General features: G+C 39.6%; 2 protein-coding genes across 5 annotated transcripts in view; both read right to left on the minus strand.

The window, feature by feature from the left end:
• Positions 1 to 2,848: 2,848 nt before the first annotated feature.
• On the minus strand, positions 2,849 to 5,194 carry TTC32 (tetratricopeptide repeat domain 32). Of its 2 annotated transcripts, XM_061351225.1 has the most exons (3): positions 4,974 to 5,194; positions 4,732 to 4,892; positions 2,849 to 3,710 (listed from the first exon to the last, which is right to left on the minus strand). In XM_061351225.1, exons 1-3 carry the CDS (start codon positions 5,111 to 5,113, stop codon positions 3,583 to 3,585), a joined length of 429 nt encoding a protein of 142 aa, XP_061207209.1. In that variant the 5' UTR covers positions 5,114 to 5,194; the 3' UTR covers positions 2,849 to 3,582. The 2 variants fall into 2 exon arrangements, with proteins under 2 accessions (XP_061207209.1, XP_061207208.1); XM_061351224.1 differs by having other exon boundaries at positions 4,732 to 5,194.
• Positions 5,195 to 6,018: 824 nt separating this feature from the next.
• WDR35 (WD repeat domain 35) overlaps positions 6,019 to 23,140 on the minus strand; it is a 47,579-nt gene continuing 30,457 nt past the window's right edge. For 2 of the 3 annotated variants that reach the window (XM_061351202.1, XM_061351200.1), the window contains 13 exons: positions 22,853 to 22,962; positions 21,012 to 21,222; positions 20,336 to 20,416; positions 20,069 to 20,205; positions 17,707 to 17,910; positions 13,746 to 13,892; positions 12,508 to 12,640; positions 11,492 to 11,602; positions 10,216 to 10,380; positions 9,053 to 9,193; positions 8,122 to 8,278; positions 7,100 to 7,340; positions 6,019 to 6,845 (listed from right to left, as the gene is read on the minus strand). In XM_061351202.1, the coding sequence (XP_061207186.1) occupies positions 6,695 to 6,845; positions 7,100 to 7,340; positions 8,122 to 8,278; positions 9,053 to 9,193; positions 10,216 to 10,380; positions 11,492 to 11,602; positions 12,508 to 12,640; positions 13,746 to 13,892; positions 17,707 to 17,910; positions 20,069 to 20,205; positions 20,336 to 20,416; positions 21,012 to 21,222; positions 22,853 to 22,962 (1,989 nt within the window). In that variant the 3' untranslated portion in view covers positions 6,019 to 6,694. The remainder of the gene's footprint in view (positions 6,846 to 7,099; positions 7,341 to 8,121; positions 8,279 to 9,052; positions 9,194 to 10,215; positions 10,381 to 11,491; positions 11,603 to 12,507; positions 12,641 to 13,745; positions 13,893 to 17,706; positions 17,911 to 20,068; positions 20,206 to 20,335; positions 20,417 to 21,011; positions 21,223 to 22,852; positions 22,963 to 23,140) is intronic. The other variant, XM_061351201.1, reaches the window with a different exon arrangement.

The raw sequence follows: 23,140 nt of genomic DNA on the forward strand, positions 1-23,140 counted from the left end.
TATCTCAGAAATAGTTAATCTTCAGAAATAGGCTAGAGTTCAACTCAAATGATCACGGTATGCTGCTAGGTGGCCCTCCACACTGACCAGATCTCACAAGCCCTTTTTCCATCAAAAGCAACCAGCCCATCCACCATGCATGAGAGCCACAGGCTGAGGTTGAACCTGTTGTACCGACTCAGCCTCTGCCTCTACTAAAAGGATTAGGCAGACCAACAGTAATCTAACACACAAGAATATAGACCATCATCTTTCACCTAGCAATCTTCAGTTTTAAACATTGTTTTTGCTTCTTTCTGAACCCTTTCCTTTCTGATAGCTAGGGGAGAGCATGACCTGCATAGCTGAGCTTGATTGATAGGGTGCTCATTCCCCGCAGAATTTGAATAGTGTGTCTTTCACTACTGATATGCTTTTTACCAAGGTTACCTACTGAACAGGACAGCACATAGTGGCCATTTGACCCATCCCTTTCCCCTCAACGTGTCACAGCTTTCCCTTTGGAATGGATTCCCTTGTTTCCCACGCTGCATCTCACACTAAACTTATGTGAAAAACTTCTCATGCTGGTCTGTGCCCTGCTAACCCAGGATTTCGTCATAGTTTCCTACCTTCCTGTGTAAACAAGGGAAAAGGCCTTGTAACACTACAGTCGTTAGACAACTCCTCCTTCTGTGTTTCAGTAGGACAAATTGAATACTAGGGAAAAGCCCAGGGTGACGTTCTTTGCCTTGTTCTCTGAGTAAGTTAGATTTTAGAGACTGTTGTTCAAGATAGGAGGGGGGAGAAACCAACACTATTCTGTAATGTATTAAGGAAATCCTACAGTTTTTGTAAGTTTAGAGGTAAATCACCAGGTGAGAACACTGTTCCTCATTGCCAAATTAATCCCAGCTACGGGGAAAAAATTAATAGAGGGGCTGCCAGTGAAGGCTGTGTGAAGGAAAGAGTCAGAGGGTTTTAGAAAGTAGGTTTATAGGTAGGAAACCCTGGGAAAGCAGCTGTGAATTATTTACATCTGAAACATTTCTGACCAGAGTAAAGAGACAATTACATAAGCAGCAACCACCTGCTAGACTTACTGGTGAAGTGCCATGACTTTGACTAGCAAGCACTTCACGAGGACAACAGTGGGCAGACAGGATTGACCCAGATGCTCTGCCAAGAGTTGTTAATTCTCAAGCACAGACAACCCCTGAAGCCCAGTGAAGGTGTAAAGCCCCAGTACCTCTGCATCGCAAAGCGTCCAAAGCAGACAAGCCCTGCTCCTTTTACAAGCTGAGACCTTGTCTGAATTTCATGTGCAAACATTACATAAAAAAGAATTTTACTACTTGCAGGACAAGGGAAGTTACTAAACACATCGTCCTCTTCAAGTTTGGGGTTTATTTTCATATGGATAGCAGTGGTTTGTACCCTTTCAACAGGCCTAAGTGAGAGAACACCACACACTACTACTTAATAGTTTCAAACTGAAAACCCCAATTAGTCTTGTGATGTAAAGCCAGAGAACCAAGTGACTCACGTGCACGAGAGGGGAAAATGTGAGAACCTTGCTGGCCAAAATTACCTTAAAAGAATTTCAAATTATGCCAAAATGCACCAGGACAGTTCATCCTTTACAGAAGAGACAAGGAAATACCACAGAGATTCTGCAATAAAATTGTTCCCAGTCAAGTATTTATGTGTCAACAATGTGTTAGAAATAATTAAGCCAGATCCACAAAACACCACAAGCTGGGAATTAAGAGGGATATTATCACTAGAATCTTTTTTTCTAAAATACTTATTTGCTGTTAATCTGATTTTTTTCTGCATCCTGTCACTTCAAGTGTTCTGTGCAGAACCATATCTCTGATCTCTCCTCTTAAAGCAAAACTTCCTACGTAATATTCAACTGTTCATACTCTTTTTTCAATTTTCTTTGCATGGTAAGTCAGGAACAAGTTTAGTTCTAGTCCACCTTACCATCAGCCAAGAGCTGGTGTGATTTCTCAGGTTTTGAAACAGACATGGCATAAAACATATCAAGTCCTTAAGTTGTTGCAGAGACAGAGCACCAAGATATAAAAATTGAAGCAAAGTACATGCTTAATATATTCAGAAAAGCTGTAATTAAGCTTTCGGAAAAGCTTTACGACATCACAACCTGCTTTCCAAACTGCAAATGGCTACCTCCTGCTATCATGCATCGTATTTATTTATCATATTTATCAGGGGGGTTAGAACTAGATGATCTTAAGGTCCTTTCCAACCTTAACCATTCTATGATATTTATGTAACTTCAAAATTGTAGCTGGCAAGTGCCGGGAGCATGAGAGGTAAATGCAGCATCTTCTCAGCCTCATGCTCCAAACTTGCTGTCTGCAAATGGTGCAGTTCTATCCCAAAGCTGAAAGTGACCACAGCAAGGTCACTGGGGAAGGTGTTCAGAGACTGTTCTCATGACTTGCCCAGAAGGTCCCACCATCTTCAGCAAGCCCTGCATTTGTGCAAGCTCTAGGATCATCCATGCAGAAACTCACTATAAGCAGAACTGCCATTAGCACTGTTTGTTTAATAAATAGAAGTTCTAATGCTCATGTGGGCAATCAAAGTATTTCTTTCATTAGAACTTGCATTGCTATGAACAGGCAAGGATGCTTCTTGCTGATGATTTATAGATGTCAGCAATGGTCCTTCCTATGACGGAGGAGTGAAGCTGCCTGGGCATTCATAGCCAGCCCAATCAGAGATTTCACATGATATTTTTCAAGCAATCAACCTGTTCTGTAACAAGAAGAAAGCCACAACTCCCACTATGAACAGCCCAACTACATTATCTGAAATAAACTCGGAAAGACAACCATGAGATTAAAATTATGTGGTCATTTTTATTCATTCAATTATTACTCTGTCCAATATTTTTACAACAGGATTAAAAAAAATTAGGCCCTGCCTGTTCAGGTAATTTAAAACCACCTCAAGGGGTGAATCAACTTACAAAGGACTGAATGCTTGTGCCGCATTCCCCATGCCAGGTACAGATGGTGTTTCCTAAAGAAATCTGTGTTTCTGTTGAGTGTTTTTTAATACAGGAACACTCTAAAAAGAAAATCAGTTACTGCAGCATGTCCAGTACACCACCTTGTAACTAACTGCATATTTAGCTTAAATTTACATCTGAATGTGGACAAACACTATCATTATTAAATCACTGTACTTCTCACAAGCTCCAATCTTAAGTACTTACATGTTTTAGTGATTTTTCTTCCCTATGAAACTGTTCAAAACAATCTATGAGAGTACAGAAACAGTTATAACAAGAGAACTACAGACTTCATCTGCTGTCACTAGGTTTCCAATGTGTTTATAAACTACTTCTGTACAAAAATCTCTACAAGTATCTCACAGAGATCTAACATTATGCTTTTCCTCAACACTAAGAACATACAAAAATAGCTCATTTTGCAATCATAATCCATTTTAACTTATTTACCCCCAACAGGGTTTCTTTAGCAGGTCGTAACAGATGCAAATGATCCTGTGCTTCATCCATCGATGTCAAGAATCCTGTGTTTTTGCACACCAGTAGCTGAATTTTCAATAACCCCGCTTTTGTTTTTCTTCTTTATCAAGAATAGCCTGCTTTAGACTCAGTGCAGCATCTTCAAACTGGGGGTTTAACTCTAATACTTTCCTGAAATCTTTCATGGCCTCATCAAAGCATCCTGTCCCAAAAAAGAAAGGAAGAATCACCTTTCTGTAGCTGTTCAAACTCACATACCAGCTGAAGAATACCTCCTCATATTTTCACTGACAAAAAGTAGTAACTGTACTTACTGGCCTCATTACATCTGGATTCTCCCAAGCAGGACTCTTAGGTCCTATGAGCATGAACCAGAGTGTGTTATTTTTGAAGCTCAAAGAGGCTTAAGGCTCAATTCAGCCAACTTATTCCAAAAGTAGCCAAAAGGCCCTTGCCGATAGCCAGGCTAGCTTACACCTGGAACACAAGCTTACTCCTTCACAGCCTGTGCCCTTGGTTGGGCTCTGTCCCTCAAGGGCTCTCTATAGTCCCTCAGCTTCTGGGTCTTGACTTTGCAATGAAGAAGCCCCAACAAAAAGCACAAGGGTGTCATTTTCTTTTGGCATATTCAAAACTCGGCCAGCACATTCCACAGAGTGGCCTGAGAGCCCACCACTGGCTGAGAAGGCTGCATGAGGCCGAGATACGTTCTCTTCAGTTTAATGGCAACCCTTGGAAATGGCTAGTATTACCCCAATGCAATTTCTTCTAAAACTGGAACTGCATCTTTCTCCTTTCTTTTCCCTCAGTAGCGTAATTTCAAATGACACAGCAACACTTCTGCAAATTGGGATATCTAACTGCATACACAGGCCAGACTTGAAGCCAAAATGTCCTGTAATTACTTGAAAACTGCATATCTCTGACTGCACCATTCATTTCTGGTAGGAGGCCTTTACCCCCCTCCCTGTGCTAGGCAGGTCCCTACATCTGCAAAACGGAGGGAATTATCCTCCGGCTTCAGGTGAACCCTGGGACAAAGTATCTCCCTCGGCCCTTAGTGAGCCCTGGGAGGGCGCTGGGAGAACTCCCTGCCCTGGCGGAGGTGACCGAGGGTGGCAGTCCGGGCCAAGCTGGGCCGGGGCAAGGACCGCGGCCAGGGTCGCCCTGCCGTGCCTCAAGTCACCCGGGAGAACGCTGGCGTGACCGGCCGCGGCCCGTACCCAGCCGGTAGAGCACCAGGCCGCGGTTGTAGTAGGGCACCTCGAAGCCGGGCTGGCACTCGATGGCGGCCGTGTAGTCCTCCATGGCGGCGGCGAACTCCACCCGTAAGTACTTGATGTGACCCCTGTCGTTGAGGGCGGTGGCGAGGTGGTGATCGGCGCTGCGCGGGGACAGACAGCAGCCATTACGACAGGACGGATCCCCCGTTCCACACACCCACAGCCTCCGCCCCGACACGTACCCAGGCCCCGCGCCGTGGGCGATGAAGCGGCTGTACAGCTCCTCCGCCTCCGCCAGTCGCCGCGCCGCCAGCTGCGCCTGCGCCGCCGCCAGCAACTCCGTCGCGCCGCCCGCCCGCTCCCGTTCCCGCTCCCGCTCCATGGCGGCAGCTCCGCCGCGCCACAGGAAGGCGGCCGAGCGCCGGCACCGGACCGAGCGCCGCGGGAGCCGCGAAGGGCACGGACACAGACGAGGCGGGCACTGCCCTCTAATGGACGTGTTCACGAAGGAGAAGGAAACTCGGGTACCAGGACGGGAAAAAATACATAGTAGTGTTTAATATTTTCCGTGCAAAATGGGGTTTATTCTCACCTGGCCTGCGTTTAGGCGAGAGGTGTTACTTGCATAGAAAGGCTGTGCAGAAGAGGCATTGCAGTCTCTTCCCAGAAGCATCTGGATGCACACACGATGTCAGGGTCGAGGTCGGTGGCTGATGTCCAGCTGGTCCCAGGAAACTCATTGCATGGAGCAGGGCCTGCAGCATTTCCCTAGCCGGGGCTCAAGCCCGGCCATAAAACACAACAGCACAGTTCAAAGTAAGCCTGTGTGCAACACCAAAAGGACAACACAAGTCCAGAGGAGGCCACAAAGATGATCAGAGGGCTGGGGCACCTCTCCTGCGGAGACAGGCTGAGGGAGCTGTGCTTGCTGAACCAGGAGAAGGCTCCAGGGAGACCTTAGAGCAGCTTCCAAGCTCAAGGCCAGGTTGGATGGGGCTTGGAGCAACTTGGTCTACTAGGAGGTGTTGCTGCCCATGCCGGTGGGGCTGGAACTAGATGAGCTTTAAGGTCCATTTCAACTCAAATCATTCTGTGATTCCTTAAACTTCCATGTACAAGGATGACAGTTCAACTCTTGAAATCTCTTCAGCAGACGTCAGCTGCTTTTTTGAAGCTACTTAAAGGAGTAGCTTGTTTCCAGATTCCAGTCTGAAGGTTCACAGAGGTTCCCTTTGTTGGCTGAAGACACCACCACAGCTCAAGAACCCAAATGCAGATTAACAGCACTGATTTCTAAGTATCTGCAAGCTCTTTATTGCTCTCCTAGCTTTAAAAACAGCTGACTAAAGAAAACAGCACAAATATATGCCTAAACTGGTACCATCACTGCAGTAAAACAGTAGGAGAAAAAACATATACAATATCATCAGAACTACAGTGATATTACTTAAACTCAGGAATTATTTTTAAAAACAGTAAATTTTGAGAAAACCCAATAATTTCCTATGTAATTATGAAAATGAAAAAAGGAGTTTGCCCAGAGTAAAACATATTAAGATGAACTGACTTTCAGTTCTCATGGTTTTGAAATTAGGCTCAATTTACAATTACAATAGAATACTTCTACCTTAAAACTGTGTAAAAAAAATGTTAAGAATTGAAGTGTAGTAATACAGTCTTTTCTTCATATAAATGGAAAGATTTTCTCTTATGGGTTTTCCAAGGTCTATGTTTCATTTGGTTGGGTTTTTTGTTTGGTTGGTGGGGCGTTTTTTTGGTTGGTTGGGGATTTTGTGGGGTTTATTTGTTTTGTTTTGTTTTGCTTTTTAAGTTTTTCTCCGATAGTGGCACTATCTGTTAGAATAGAGTATTTAAAAATATTAGCACATTCAATCACTAACATTTTAGAGACTTTTTTTGGGATCTGCAACATATATGAATATAAATAGTCCTTTATCTTCTTCTATATTGTGCTGTGGCACAGAGGACAAAAGCTACGACTGCTTGCCTCTTTGGGTTTCATACAGTGCTTACATACACTGCACATCCAGAACCGCTGCTCCAGGATTGGATCTCCTGTTGCAACACATACAGGAAGTTTCCCATCTATGCTACTGGAGGAAAAGAAAAAAAAATAAATAAAGCTGGAAGAATAAGAATGTAGTTTTAAAATAGCAAGACAAACTTGTGCTGTAGGAATTTGTAGGACAGCATAAACACCTGCATCATTCTTGCTCAATATTTGGTTTAAAGCAGCAAAATGACAAATGAACTCTGTCACACAAAACCTGCTAAAATGCAAAATACAGACAGTAGCAGAAAAAAAAAATGCTGGTATTATTACTGTGTCATGTAACTATAAACCCACCTATCAAGCATGTCATCCAGCTCAGACTTTTTGTTGCTCTTCGGACTATGTCTTGTGAATATCTCTAGAGCAAGGTCTTCATACTGTTGTCTCTGCTCTGGCCTAATTGTTTCCAAGGATTCTAGTTTAACAAAGGCTTTTGAACAAATATCAAATGCTCTATTTGCACATGCACAGAGTGCCAAAAGAGAATAGATTTCAACTGCAGGGATAATGTCTTCATAATCTCGCAAATGAAGAGCTAAGAAATGAAAAAAATCCAAGGAAATTATTAGATGTCTTCTGAGAAGTGCAGGCATTATATGAAATACTTGCTACTAATTGACAGCATTAATCTCACAAATAGGGTACAATGAACCAATGTCTTTTCATTAACATGACTATGAAGGATGCATTAAAAATAAGTAAGAGGGGTTGAGTGGGGAATTAAAGTGTCTGAGACACTTTTTTTTGTTTGAAAACATGTTAGAAGTATTTGAAATGGATCTCCATTACTTGGAAAAAATACAGGGCACTATTTGCTTCTGTGACTCCCACAATTTTCTTTTCATGCTCTACAGAGAGGTCCAATGTGAATTCAGACATGCATTATAATGTAAAGAAAGAAACAAAACAGACAACAGAACATCCACAGAGACTGTCCCATTTAAACAGGTGACATTTGGCAAGTTATATTTGCATTGCCTCCAAGAAAATACTTTCCAGGTATCTTGACTGCAGCCACATTCAGTTCATTAGATTTCCTTCCTTGGATATAAGAAGTTCTTTAAGGGTGGTGAGGCACTGGAATGGGTTGCCCAGGGAAGTTGTGAATGCTCCATCCCTGGCAGTGTTCAAGGCCAGTCTGGCCAGAGCCTTGGGTGGCATGGTTTAGTGGAAGGTCCCCCTGCCCATGGCAGGGGGGGTGGAACTCGATGATCTTAAGGTCCTTTCCAACCCAAACAATTATATGATTCTATAGCCTTAAATTCCATGGATCAAGCAAGAACAGTTTCTTTACACAGTAAAAAATAAAGTCCTACCTGTTTTAAGTGCTGCTTGAACAGAACCTTTATAGAGCTGTCTTTGCGCTAGTATGAAAAAATGGTAAGCCTCAGCTCCTCGCCAAGCATTGTCTGCAAAGTGATTAGTTGAAGAAAGAACATCTTCTTCTAGCAAACCAGCCAGAGCTGAAGCAGTCTGAAAACAAAGCAATATCACATGTAATTTTGATATGAACCAGATACAGCAGGAAATGGAGATATATGGAAAGAACTTTTATGTATTTGGTGATTACACCACTGTCTGTGTTAACTAGGAAAAATATAAAGACATGGACCTAAAGTGAGCATTGTTAGGCATTTTATATAGTGCACAGGCAGAACATATGGTGCACATTTTAGAAGATAAATGTCATATACATGTGTACAAATATATTATCTGCACATCTGCAGACTGGTTCATAGTTTGGATTAATACTGCATTTCAACACCAGAGCTCTTAAAAATGTTTAAACTCTTTTATTTGTGCATGTGAAGATGAAAGCGTGAGCAGAAAAAATCTATTTGCTTCCCCCCTATCTGGAGGCATCTCCCTGTTCAATTATAGCCAAAATAGCTTAATCTAATCACAGAACCTAAGCAGGATTAAGTAAGCATTAAGACAGGAAAGTGAGAGTCTTGCAGGAAAAAAAAAAAAAAATCTGGACTTTCTTAGTATGATTTTCACTGTTGTAGTGAAAATATTAAGAAAAACACACTTCAGAAGAAAAATATCTATTAACATGTATGATTTCAATGTTTGCAAATAATACTTTAAACATTATGTCTCTGTGGAAGACTTGCTAAAGGAAAGCTTTGTTCTTAGCAGGAGAAAGGGTTATTAAATAAAAACTGTAATAGCCTCATTAAGACAGCTTGCTTTATTCTGCCTAGGTAACACATACCAGAATTCAAGAAAAAAGAAATAAAATACCTCTGAACTTTTTCCTTTCATTTTTCCCCTTTGTACATTTTGTATTTCCTCATGACACTGTTCTATAAGTAAGGCTGACAACACATAAAGCTTTTTAACTCGCAAAGGCTTTGTCCTTTTCTTTGACTCTTCATCTGCAATCTTAAAAACAAAACCAAGGAATTTAATGTAGATTAAAAAAATTATTAGAAGAGTCACTTCATTCTCGGACAACTATATGCTTGTACAAACCTAAAAATAATGCCAAAAAAAAGATCCTGCAGTTAAATGTGGTAATTCAGACTGCAAACAACTATAAATTAAAATGTCAAAGTGAAAAATGCACATTTCTCTATATTTATTTAGCTAATAAGTATATAAAGCCAGATTCCAGAAATATAATGCAGTATAACCCTGTATAAGTCTATTGACAATATAAAAAAAAAACCCTAAAAAATAGTAATTTTAAAACACTTCAGTCTGAGAAATATGTAGCTTTCAATAAGGCCTAGTGGTTTTCCTAGAAAAAAAGAATGGCTTTTGAAAACAGTGTATAAATACATATTTTTTTACTTTAAATATTTGCTGTAAAAATTATATATCACTCTTACAGACTATGAGCCATGTACACAAATCTCTACAAACCAAATACAAGCAGCATCCTTACCGTAAAAGCACACCATAGCATTTTCTAATTGAAGCAACCAATTGAAGAAATACCAAAATTTAACTAAATTTATTTTTTTTAAAATTTAATAATAAAGGCGATAAAAACCTAACCCGGACAGCATATAAAAAAAGGTGAAAAATGAACCCAGGATGGTCTGCTGTACTCCTTTACTAGGCAATCCTTGATGTTGACAACAGGATGTTTTCCAAGGTGCAGTTCATCTCATTCGGAAGTGAAAGTCTCCAAAAAAATCAACCAGATGGTTTGTGTTCTGAAAGTTTCCTCTCCACTGGCTACAAAGGACATCTAGGGTAACTATTTCAGATAAAGACACCTGACCTTAAGCGCTGGATTCATCTTTGCAGTATCCTGTATGACACCTGCTTATTGCCTGTATATTGTTAACACTAAACCCCAAGAAAACAAAGGAGAAAAAAAAAAAAAAAAAAGCATGGAAAAATAAGAGTTAGTCCAAAACCCCAGTTATTTGACATAAAAAGAAAACCTATAATACCTTGAACATGAGCTTAGCAGCTTCAAAGAAATAATTTGCTTTACGATAGAGTTCTATAGCATCAAAGATTTTATTCTTTTCCAGTAAATGACTTGCGTATCTGGCTAACAAGGATCCAATCTCTTTCATGTTGTGATTTTTAGCCAGCTCCACAGCTTTATCCCACTAGAAATGAAAGCAGGGAATTACCATTTTCAAATACAGAAAGCAGACCTCATTTTTCAAATACATTCTCAGAACAAACTGGTTATCCATGAATAGTTTGCAACATTTGTGTGCAATATTTCATCACCATTTAGAACCAGGCTACTATAAAATTAAAGAAGAAAGCAAGAGAAAACAAAAGCTTACATCATTGCCAATCATGTGGCAATGGCCTGCGAAACAAATGCTGGACCTCTGTCCAAAACCACAAAGCAGTTGCTTCTGGTTTGATAAAAGCTTTGCAAAAATTACTTCATTGCTGCTCATATTGATTTCAACACTTCTGAAATTACTAAAACCCAGACACTCAAAAGCATGTCTAAAAGAAGATTTCAGCCCATAAGCTTAAGGCACAAACAGTAACGCTTTTTTTATCCTTCTATACACATTTTGTCTGTGAATCTTCCTGATCTTCAACAGCTTGGCTACTGTGTTTGCCCCAGATCAAAAGTTTGGCAGAACTCAGAAACTTTATAGAATCTCATAACCTAGTAGCCCTTAAGATCCATAAACTAGGAAGGTGTTAACATAGAGCTAGCACTAGCCAGTCGTGCCATTCCCATGCAGCAAGTTCCTCACAGCCATCCTCAGTTTCATTCTTATTTGTGTTGACACAAACATTTGCACAGGTAAGTCATACTTGGGGACCAGGTGTAGCTGTAGACACACAGACCATTTTTTCAGATTAGGTTTTTTCCAGCTACATCCTAATGAAGCCACAAATACATTTGCATTTGTACCAGGAAGGAGGGGGACGTAGAAAATGAGCAGCCAGCAGCTCTCCAGTCTTCCTTCCATTCCATCAGGAGCCAGTATAGCTTGGCTGTACAAATGCCGCAAGTGTCTGTATGCTGAGCACACTTACCACACACACAGACAGAAGTACCACTGCTGAATTTAGCTTTGCCCCTCCAGGGGTCTAATCCTGATTTTACGTAACTTTCTTAAGCATGAGGAATGAATTTTCCAGAAATCATGACAAATCATCAGACAATTAACACAGACTTATATTTAGCTGGGCATTAGAATAGAAATCTGGATTGGCAAAGCAGATTATCTACTGCTGATTTACCTGGTTGAGATGTACACAGGTATCTACCGCATCCTTTGGTCGATTACATTTCAGAAAGGCTGACACAGCTTGTTCACACATCCCCACTCTTACAAACATATAAGCTATATCCTGCAAAATGCATTAGCAACATGTTAATAAACTCACTTCAGATTTTTAGTACATTGCACAGCAACTGCAATATTATTATATTCTTCTTTAGTTTAATTCCAAGTTGGGGGAAAGAGGTTGTTTGCCTCATGGATTCTGGAAAGACAACATGCACTGCTGTAAATCTTTAGAACAGTGTGCTACTTTCACACACTGCTTCTGAATTAAAAAATAAAAGCCATTTAAACATTTTTCTATCAAATCATACCAGAAGGACTCTTCTTACACAGAAGAGGCTAAAAAGAAAGTGCTGTCTTGCTTTGTTCAGACAACTGAAAATGGCATTAAGTAAGCATATTTTGCATTTTTCAAGCATTTTGGGTTAATTAATCATATCAGTTTTAGATTGGCTATTGCTTAGTAGGTCATTTTAGGCTATACCACCCACTTTCCTTCCTTTCACAGGAGAGAATCTTCAGTTTTCATTGAACATTAGCATTCCCACCAGAGGTACCATGTAAGAAGTTAAAGGGATAAACAACCAGGAAGAATTCAAGGAAAGAAGAACCCTTGGCTAGAAAACAAAATGAAAACTGAAGTGTCCAGACATAAAGAGTGACTTCTCAGTGAAGTACAGATACTTCAGAGAGAAATGTCACTATCTGGGGAGGAGTGCAATAAATTATGACTTAGCCAGGTAGCCATAAAAGTGTAATGAATAATCAGGTCTTTCTGGGGAACCTAGACCATATAGGAAAGGAAGAATGATGGAGGAATATTAGAGATCAATACAAAGTAACACCATTATGCTTAAGTGAGTAGGTTGCATACTCCATTCCTTCTCTCTTTCTTACTTTACACTTCCAAGATGGGAAATTTTAAATAAGTGATTGAGCATAAGGCAATGAAAAATGCTTTTTGCTTACAGGGAGCAATTTATTATTCTCTGGAAGTGAGTTAGCTAGATTCTCCAGTCCTTGGTAGTCCTCTAGCATGTAGTAACATTCAGCTAAACGTTCCTGGTTTCGTCCTTGTACATAATACTGTACAGCATTTAACCTAGTAAGGAAAAAAGAAAAAAAGGTGTACTGGCTTCTGGTATATAAACACAAGTGAAGCTTCTCATTGTGTAAGCCTTTTGCATTTGTGAATTTAAAATGACATTATTTTAAATAGATAACTTTGCTTGAGAGAGCTTTTGTAGCTAGAAACTCACTGTTTGTCTAAAATGCACTAAAATGTTTAACTTTCAAAGATCATTATGTTTAATTAGCAGCAAGACTGTTTCTGTAACTAGTATAAGGTTAGGAATTCAAGGAATCTTAAAACTGCATTCCCACATCTGCACAAGTCATGGCTGATAATGGACAACAGCTTAGAACTAAACTTTCAGAAAAGAGCTTTACTGTTGTGCCTCTATGTTTTAAAACACAAGCACTAAGATCCCCAAGACCAGTCTCCAAAGTTACCTAAACCATCCAAAAAAATGTCAACTTGCAAAATCTAATCACAAGTTTTAAACTTCTTTGGGACCCAAGTTCTTTGTAATAATATACTTGGGCTAGTTGCAATAAATAACGGTGCTGTGGAGACAGAGTGTTCTGGATGCAAAAACTGTACATGGGATTAAAAGGCAACAAGAGAAGTTCATGAAAAAAATTTCCCTGCAAGTTCTTAACTATGAGGACATCACTTCTGGTTCAGTAAGTACCTGACTGCAAAACGTTCTGGAGGAATACCATTACATGTGTGTGCTGCTTAAAAGTCTTCCTTGGGCACCCAGTTTGCATAGTAACTGCAGACAGCCAGGCCAGAGAGAGCTCTGGACCTTTTCAAAGGTGAGTTTAAGCATTCTAGAAATCTTGTGGTTAGTTTTGGAATTCACTGATTTTTAATAATTCTCTCTTCTCCCGTCCTTTGAAGCAGACAATCTTCTGTCAACACTCAGATTTTTATCACCTTCATTCTTTAGATGACCAACAGCTTTCTGTTTAAAGGTACATGCATCAATGGAACCATAAAGGTCTGAGCTAAATCTCATCATTCCAAAATTATTGCATCCTGACTTCCCTGACATCTGTCCCTCCTCATAAATTAAGTCTTGTCATCAGTTGTATAACTTCCTTTGTAATTTCCTTCTTACCAGTTCCTCTACAGAACATACCACTTCTGACGGTCTGCAAAGTAATCTCCAATCGCATTGTATGCTTGTTCAAGAAGGGCATCATCTGAATCACCTGAGCCAGTTTTCAATAGCTGCAATACTCGAAACCAATCTCCCAGTTTTATCCGCAGTCCAATGGCAAGATCTCTAGTATAAACAGAACATAGCAGGAAAAAGTCAAAGACAATAAAATTACTAACAAAAACCTTGAGAAAAGCATCCAAAGTATTTTCATGTTCATAACCTACACTACAGGTGTAACAGTGATCCCAGATACCTTCTTTACAATTGAAACATTATTCTGTAAAAGCAAATACTCAAGAGAGCTCGTAAGTTATATCATACATGCTCTTCCCTGTCAGCCATACTTCTGTGTGAGGAATTAAACGCAGCTGGTGAGACAGCTGGGACTGATGTTACTTCAAGTTTCCTCTTATTCTGTATACCATTCTTTAACTTTCACTTCTGACTTATTCTATGATTCTATGACTGCTACAATAGATGTCAGCAGCTACAAAAGGCTAAAAGCTGAAGGGAGATGAGGGGAAGGGCTAAGGAGAAAGGAATACGAATAACAGCGGCTAAAACTGAGATGTAATAAAATGGATTTCAGAGACTTCTCTTTCAGATTCACGATTACTTCAGATGAAGAAAAAAGGACTCAGAAGTAGTCTTTCCTTTTTATTATTCATGCATACATATGGCCCACCATGTGTCTGCCTGGCACGTTTTTCCTACCATATAGAATAATTCTCTATTACTTCACACAGAAGTAATTCTGCAGGTGCACAGAAGATAAATAGCAGAGATCTATACACTTCTTTTAAAAATGCCCTAAACTCAAAAGTGAGTTAAGGAAGGCAACAGCAAGTCAGTGCAGTCAGCATCTATCTAAAAAAACTTTATTTGAAAATTTCAGCCTGATTTATGGTAGATCCTTATTAAGATTTTTCTAGTGGTAAGGAGACACATACGGTCAATACAGAATTACCATATTCTTGTAGCTGGAAATAAGATATGCTACTGTTGAAGAAAATAGTAAAAAAATTTAAGTATTTGACTTCTGCAGTCATTTAATGTCCAAGTTTCTCTTCAGCCATGTGGAAAGGAATATGTCATATGTGAAAATTGGTGTTGCAGTGCAACTAAAGTATTTCTGGGGCAGTCCACCTCTCCAAACCAGCATGCTTCCATTGGCTAATTAGTCATGTGTCAGAAAGTTTCCTACTACCAGGCCATGGATCTCACCCCAGCTCCTGCCTCTACCTTTCCTTTACTACGAAGAGGAAGGTTTCCCATTCTTGTGGCATAAATCATAGAATCATAGAATAGTTAGGGTTGGACAGGACCTTAAGATCATCAAGGAAGAATTTAATTTTTTTCTCCATGACATTCCCTGCTTTCTCTAACAGCTCCATTAATCAAAGCTTTAAAATTTCGCATGTGCATAAGTGATTCATGCTTCTCTATGTATGACTACAGGCATATGTATGACTATATGACTAAGGCCCAGTTAGAATTAAACTTGGCTAGGGATGTTAAGAATAACAGGAAGGGATTCTACAGGTATGTAGCAAATAAAAAACAGACTACGGACAACATAGACCCCTCCGGAAGCTCTCAGAACTGCCTACACAGGATTTGGAGAAGGCTGAGGTTCTGAATGACTTCTTTACCTTGGTCTTCACTGGGAAATGCTCTGACCACACCACCCAAGTCTTGGAAGGCAGACACAGGGACTGTGAGAATGAAGACCTTGGGCTCACTGTAGGAGAGGATCTGGTTTGAGACCATCTTAAGAACCTGAATGTGCACAAGACCATGGGACCTGATGAAATCCATCTACAGGGCCTGAAGGAGCTGGCAAATGAAGGTGCTAAGCCACTGTCCATCATGTTTCAAAAATCATGGCAATCAGGTGAAGTTCCTGATGACTGGAAAGGGAAATATAAACCCCATTTTCAAGAAGGGGAAAATGGATGACCCAAGGAACTACAGACCAGTCAGTCTCATCTCTGTGCCTGGCAAAATCTTGGAGAAGATTCTCCTGGAAGGCATGCTAAGGCACATGAAAATCAACAAGGTGCTTGGTGACAGCCAGCATGGCTTCACTAAGGGGAAATCCTGCCTGACCAATTCGGTGGCCTTTTATGATGGGGCTACAGAACTGATGGGACAGCGGTAGAGCAGCTGAAGTCACCTACCTGGACTTGCACAAAGCGGTCGACACTGTCCCACATGACATCCTTGTCTCTAAATTGGAGAGACATCAATTTGATAGGTGGACCACTCGGTGGATAAAGAACTGGCTGGATGGCCGCACACAAAGAGTTGTGGTCAATGGCTCAATGTCCAGCTGGAGACCAGTAATGAGTGGTGTCCCTCAGGGATCGGTGTTGGGACCGGTCTTGTTCAACATCTTTGTCATTGATATGGACAGTGGGATTGAGTGCACCCTCAGCAAGTTTGCCGATGACACCAAGCTGTGTGGTTTGGTTGATATGCTGGAGGGAAGGAATGCCATCCAGAGGGACCTTGACATGCTTGTGAGGTGGGCTGATGCCAACCTCATGAAGTTTAACCATGCCAAGTGCAAGGTCCTACACCTGGGTCGGAGCAATCCCAGGCACAGCTACATGCTGGGCAGAGAAGAGATTCAGAGCAGCCCTGCAGAGAAGGACTTGGGGGGTGCTGGTCGATGAGAAAATGAACATGAGCTGGCTTCAGTGTGCGCTTGCAGCCCAGAAAGCCAACCATATCCTGGGTTGCATCAAAAGGAGCATGACCAGCAGATCGAAGGAGGTGATCCTGCCCCTCTACTCTGCTCTTGTGAGACCTCACCTGGAGTATTGTGTGCAGTTCTGGTGTCCTCAACATAAAAAGGACATGGAACTGTGGGAACAAGTCCAGAGGAGGGCCATGAGAATGATCAGGGGACTGGAGCACCTCCTGTATTGAAGATAGCCTGAGAAAGTTGAGGCTGTTCAGCCTGGAGAAGAGAAGGCTGCACAGAGACCTCATAGCAGCCTTCCAGTATCTGAAGAGGGCCTATAGGGATTCTGGGGAGGGACTATTCATTAGGGACTGTAGTGATAGGACAAGGGGTAATGGGTTAAAACTTTAACAGGGGAAGTTTAGATTGGATATAAGGAGGAAATTCTTTCCTGTTAGGGTGGTGAGGCACTGTAATGGGTTGCCCAGGGAGGTTGTGAATGCTCTATCCCTGGCAGTGTTCAAGGCCACGTTGGACGAAGCATTGGGTAAGATGGTTTAGTGTGAGGTGTCCCTGACTCAGGGGGTTTGGAACTAGATGATCTTAAGGTCCTTTCCAACCCTAACCTATGATTCTATACATGAGCTACAGGCTACGTCATGCAACTGCTGCTTATTATGCCTCATTAGCCTTTTCCAGTAAAGACAGTGCTCTAGCTAATTACTTAGCGTTAATTTACATTTCCAAGTACTATTGTAATTTTGCTTTGTTTTCATTCCTGAGCAAAAATTCTATTGATTGATCCACAGTTTCATCCAGAGTCTTGTCGCTCTCTCCAGAGATTACAGTTCATTAAGAACTCTGTTATTTGTATACGTAATTGGAAAGAATGTGTATTTGGCTACTAGCTAAAAGCAACACTACATAAATTAAATGCTAAATTCAGATTGTTTTTGGTTTTGAATCCCAGTTGAAATACCAACAAAACACTTGCAAAAAAAAAACATGTATGAAACTCAATGCCACCTGGAGCCCTGAGGTTTTGCAATCAGTTTGGCATGCACTGATTTCCATATAGAATTGATTATCTATGGATACAACAAAATTTTCTCCATCTGATCCTTCTGTCTTTCCAGAAACTGGCAGAGTCTTCAGTGCTAAAACAGCCATTCCTTATTAAGGAACACTTTTTTTCCCTGCTCAGGTTTTTTTTCTCTACTTGCTGCTGAGGTGACCACATGCAATTACCTTCTGTCCATATCCAGGTACATTCTTTCAGCTTCTTCAAATCTGCTAAAATAGGCTGCCACTTCTGCTTGCTTCATTGATTCACTCTGCAGGTTCCCTAGATGCTTCACAAATTTAATACCTTGATAATCTCTGCAGCGTACAAAAGCTTGTTCAGCAGTCTGCAGATCCAGCTTCTGAAGAGCAGCTTCAGCCAGGAGACGCCTGTGTGAAATGTAAACAAAATAGACTGAAAAACAGCAATAAAGTAAATTAAAGCAGGATCCATTTAATTCATAATTATTTAAAGAAGACATGCAAGTTACTGCAATGGTATTGTTTACTAACTAATCTTTAATTCAGTTGTACAGTTGTTCCCAGTACATTCTGTGATCTATCATGTACTTGCTCAGGGAAAGATGTTCAAATAATTGCTAGTATTCTTTCGTTCAGGTGTTCAAATGACACTGACTTGGGAGACACAGGGCAGGGTTGAGTATTACAGTTGTCTTATGTGAAATGGGTTGTTGGTCTCAATGCAGTTCCATTTAGCTATTTCTACCTATGCATATGTCATAACTTTAAGCCTTGATGGCAGCCTCAGTCTGAAGGCCTCCAACTAAATAGGACATGAAGAAAAAGTTATCCTTCTAATGCACCTGAATGTTCCTTTTCCAGTTAGGACAGCAGTCTGGATGAGCAGGGTGGTTTGGGAAAACCTTGGGCTAGTATTGCCCCATTGGTTACTTCTACAAATAGAGAATTTCCACCTTCAGGCCAATCAATGTCCATCAGGTGCTTGAATGAGCTCTAGAATTTTCTGCAAAAATAAGGCTAAGTAAATGCTGTGAAATGAAGTCAGTGCAGTAGGCACCAACAAAACCAAGCAATATTATTTCTGTATTCAGTGCCTTAAGCCATGCTTATGCAGAATCAACTCAGTATTTTTTAATCAATCTGAAGTTAGTATCATTTCAACTCAATTGCACTAAGGACACTGTCCCATTTTGAGCTAGAATATATTTACTTTATATCCAGCACTTATAATACATTTCTTGTGTATAAATATGTGACATGCATTTCCTTGCATAATGAAAATTAAGTTCATGGTAATTTTGGGGTAAGATGAACAGCATTTAACATATATTTCATTACTTTAGAGTATAAAACTTTTACTGAGACACAGACTTTCAAAACTCAGTCGTTTTATGTTAAATAAATACATGGTACTAGCAAAAGGCATTGAACAACTTTAAAATTCAAAAAAATCTTCAGCTAGTTCAAGACATTAGTAAAAATGAAGACTCAAAAACACTACACAAATTAATAAAACTGCAATACTAATACAGAAACTTTCAACATGCAGCTATCAAATCCTTTTTCTCAAAACATACGTTCTGGAGACAAAAGCAGAACTGGATAGGAAGGAATGCGTTTTGGGACAAACTTAAAGCACGTTGTCTTGGCCAGTCTTTCAGCAATTCCAAACTCCCCTCTGAACTGTCAGAATTAACAGAGAATTTGCAACCTGCCATGATGCAAATCAAACATCCAATGCTATGTGTTCCCTTTTCTGGGTTTTAAGGTTTTTGTCATCAATGTTCAATATAAAATATATAAATAAATAAATACCCTCTCAACTTATAACCAATTTGAATTTTGATTTAACCAACTTAGTTTTCTGCCAGCTTTTTCATATCCTTTAGATTCACCCCTACAATCAGGGAGCACTGCATTTCAGGGCTCATACAGTCCAAAGCAAAAAGATGTCCTGACCTTGTATCCTATACCCACTATCATGACACACACCACATGCCTTCTATTCTAGATAATAAAACAACTGTTCCAATTTAGTAACAGCCCTCTTCTTTGGGTTCAAGAACTAGCAGCCCTGGGAAGCACTAGCCCAAAGCTCGTTTTTGAGATGGCTGCTGAGAAGTCTTGGAACATTTGCTCAGCATCTCCTGAAACATGAATTCTCAAATGCTCAGGAACAAAAACCTCCCTTACTTGAATTCTTGGAAATCATAATGCCACACAGCTTGAAACTGCCCAAACACACTAGCTGTGAAAGAGGTGGGGAGCCAGGCTGGCAGGGGACTGCAAGGCTCTCTTTGGGTGTTCCCATAATGCTGTAATATTCCTTGGGAGGCAATTCACTGAAGAGATGTTCTCAGTTAGAATAGCAGTCCTTCAAACTGCGGCAGAGCACTGTTACCTTTTCAGGGGTTTATTTTCCTTTTTCTTAAATATGTTTAAAGTGGGTACTGCTTTGGCTGATTCTAATTGGAAGTTTTTTACTTTAATAGTAGATCTGTCTGAACAGGAATGGAATACCAAAGAACACAAATTTAAACAAAGTTGGATTATAAGGAGATTTTACCAAAGTCTGGGATGTGGGTTATCTTCTATGAATTGGGAAGATTCCTCAATGCCAACTTTTTCAATCAATGCTCGACTGTCTCGCAACGACCGAATCTCAAAATTGATGATGTAATCTTTGTTAGGATGTTCAGGATTCTAACATAACGGATAAAGAAACATGATTTTATTCCATGTCACCTTTATTTTCACCCATCTTAGATATCTACTGTTCAAATCATCAAGACAGACAACTTTTCCCTACAAAATACAAATTAATTATACTTACCTTTAATATTTCATCGAGAAGAACAGATTTGATTTCTAAGTCTTCAAAGTTGCAAATATATCCAGAAGTTTGTATAGGTTCCTTAAAGTTAAATAAGTTGCAAAGGAATGAACTTGTATTCTGTCTGATTAAATCCTAACCAAATCCATTGTGTATAACATAAAAGAGACTTTCTTAGTCCCCTAACTAGGATTTAACTTCATTTCCAACAGGAAAGAAATACTAAATCAGTAACATTATTGAAAATTCCATATACACAGACATAATTCAAAATATCTTCTATAACTAAATTATGACAAAGAGATAAAGGAACACTTGCCACACTTGCCAATATTTAGATTCAGCTGAACTGTGTTTTAGAAGTATCTGTACTGAAATTGTGTTTACATTTTCCAAAACATACAAAAAATATCCTCCTGAAAAATCTCTCATACATTTAAGAAAAATATGACAGCATTTTTATCTTTCCAAGACTGATAGTTCATTTTACTCACTTGTTCCTAAACAGCAATCACATGTGAGAGCTAACAAGATTTTGAGATTACCAGAAGCAGGTTTGACTATATAAACAGTTGCCCAATTAAATTGTAAGCACAAGAATAATACTATTCAACACAGAGCCATTCAATTACAAAAGACTTTGTAAAATGAGTAGTTTACATATGTTAATATTTACCTCTGGATCCAAGTTTCTGAAAACATACATTCTTGTTTTCTCCATCATTGCAAACAGATCTGGGTTATCTTTGGCCCATTTCATATCCCAGACATCTTTTCGTTCCAGTTTCAGCTGCTCACCTACCATTTGCTGCCCTGTACTGGTTACCACCCGTGTATCCAACTCAAAGAACGTCAAAACACCTGAAAGGTCTATGACAGCAACACGACTGCAAAAAAACAAAAGGAGAATAAAAAAATAAGGCAGCCAAATAATACTATTGAAGATTGTAAATATGAAATAGTTCCCTAAACTGGCACACTCAGGCCAAATTTCCCCTCTAATCTAATACCAGTATAATTCCATCACTTCAGTGAGATGCATGTGGTTTTCATTTACCTGCACAGCAGAGAGAGACCAGAGACCTGGAAAGAAGTTTTTCATCTCTTCATGCAGAATCTGGCCCTGCAAAAATTCTGAAATATGCCTATTTTTCATCCAACATTTTGAAGATCCTTAGTAGTTCAGATACCATGTTGGGTAAATTGCAAGTTTTGCCCCTCACCAAACTTTTCTTGACAGAGCCTAAAATTACCAACTGGACAGAACTGTCGCTCATTATTACAGGAAGCAATGACGCAGATTCTTAAAAGGGCGGAAATGTAAACTGTTAATCTCAAAAACAGGATTTCTTCTATTTCTACACAGTATTCTTTAGGATTTTTTTCCACACAATGTGAAGTATAACCCCATTAATCTTTGAAGTAATTTAAAATATGGGAAAATACAATTTCTGAGGGGTTACATTGGAAAATTTCCAATTAAATAGGTCTTCAGTGAATCATAGTAGTCTGTATTTACTACAGTGCCATTTTAAATGCATTTATTGAAAGTTATTTAGACACCCTTAATCCCTGATAAAATTTCAAAAGCAATTTAGAAAGTGAACTTCAAAATACTTACTGACCTGAGCCTTTTTCACCAGAACAAAGTCATTTAGGAAGGCAACTTGGGTTCAAAGCAAAATCAGTGCAGCTCCGACTAGATCATGTTTGACATGGTTTAGCAGTGGTCTTAACAGTCCTGGGGTAATGGTTGAACTTGATTTAAAGGTCTTTTCCGACCTATGATTCTACGCTGCCTTTTCAGTGAAGCCGTCTATTTTTGGCCAATACCTAAACAAGTAAGTAATCTACTGCATTATGAATTTTGTTTGAATTTATAAAGTTATTTTGAAGTGATTAAAGTTGTCTTACAAGTTCTCTTTAGTCAGCGTATTTTTGTCTTTTTTGCCAAGACTCTTGCACTCTGTCTTGCAAAAAAATAAGCTGTTAAGTAGAAAGCATCTTCAGTACTGGCACTTCTGAAGCTTAGGAGAAAGAGTCTTGCCAGAAGCACTGCCACCAGCTACAACTTGTAAGAGTGGAAAATTACATGGGATGAACAAAGTTTCCAGGCATCAGACACAGAAATAGAAAGACACCTTAGAGATGTAAAATTTCAAGTTATGATATATTTTCATCAATTCATGTCATGATCACATGAAACTTATATTTGGTTCATCTAGTAGCACACAGATATTTCCATGTATGTTTCCTGAATCTTCACACACACTGTAAAAAGTTCAAAACCTAAGACAGTTTTACTAATACAGTCTGTCTGAGCAATCTGATGACTGGCCAGGTGCAATTAATTAGTAATAAATAAAAATTTAAGCAACCATTAATAACAACTACAACTAAGAATTAGTTTATATTAAAGCTAAATTACTACGTAGCTATTACAGAATCACAAAACTCATGTTGTATAGGTTTATTTTAAAATTGGATACCTACACTAGAAGCAGATCTGTAACTTACCTGGAGTTACAGTTCAAAGACAGCTGATATGCATGACAGTTCAGGGTAAACTTCTGTACTATTCCAACATTGGGAAGACTGTATCTCTGAAGAGTGCCAGACTCTCTTCCCTAGCAAAAAGCAGTGCTTGGTTATTGAGAGAATTTTTCCATTAATAAACCCTTTAAAAAGGTTTTATTTATATGCTGTCCTAGACAAAAGTTTTTGCATGAGTGACAGGGCAGAAATGGAAACAGAGAATGTCATCACCTTGAAAGATCCAAATTCTGCTATTTAGAATCACAAATG

The sequence above is a fragment of the Neopsephotus bourkii genome, unplaced genomic scaffold (genome assembly GCF_033783945.1).
Source record: "Neopsephotus bourkii isolate Nb327-2 ecotype Australia unplaced genomic scaffold, CSIRO-AGI_Nbou_v1 NB_565, whole genome shotgun sequence".
Taxonomy (NCBI): domain Eukaryota; kingdom Metazoa; phylum Chordata; class Aves; order Psittaciformes; family Psittacidae; genus Neopsephotus; species Neopsephotus bourkii.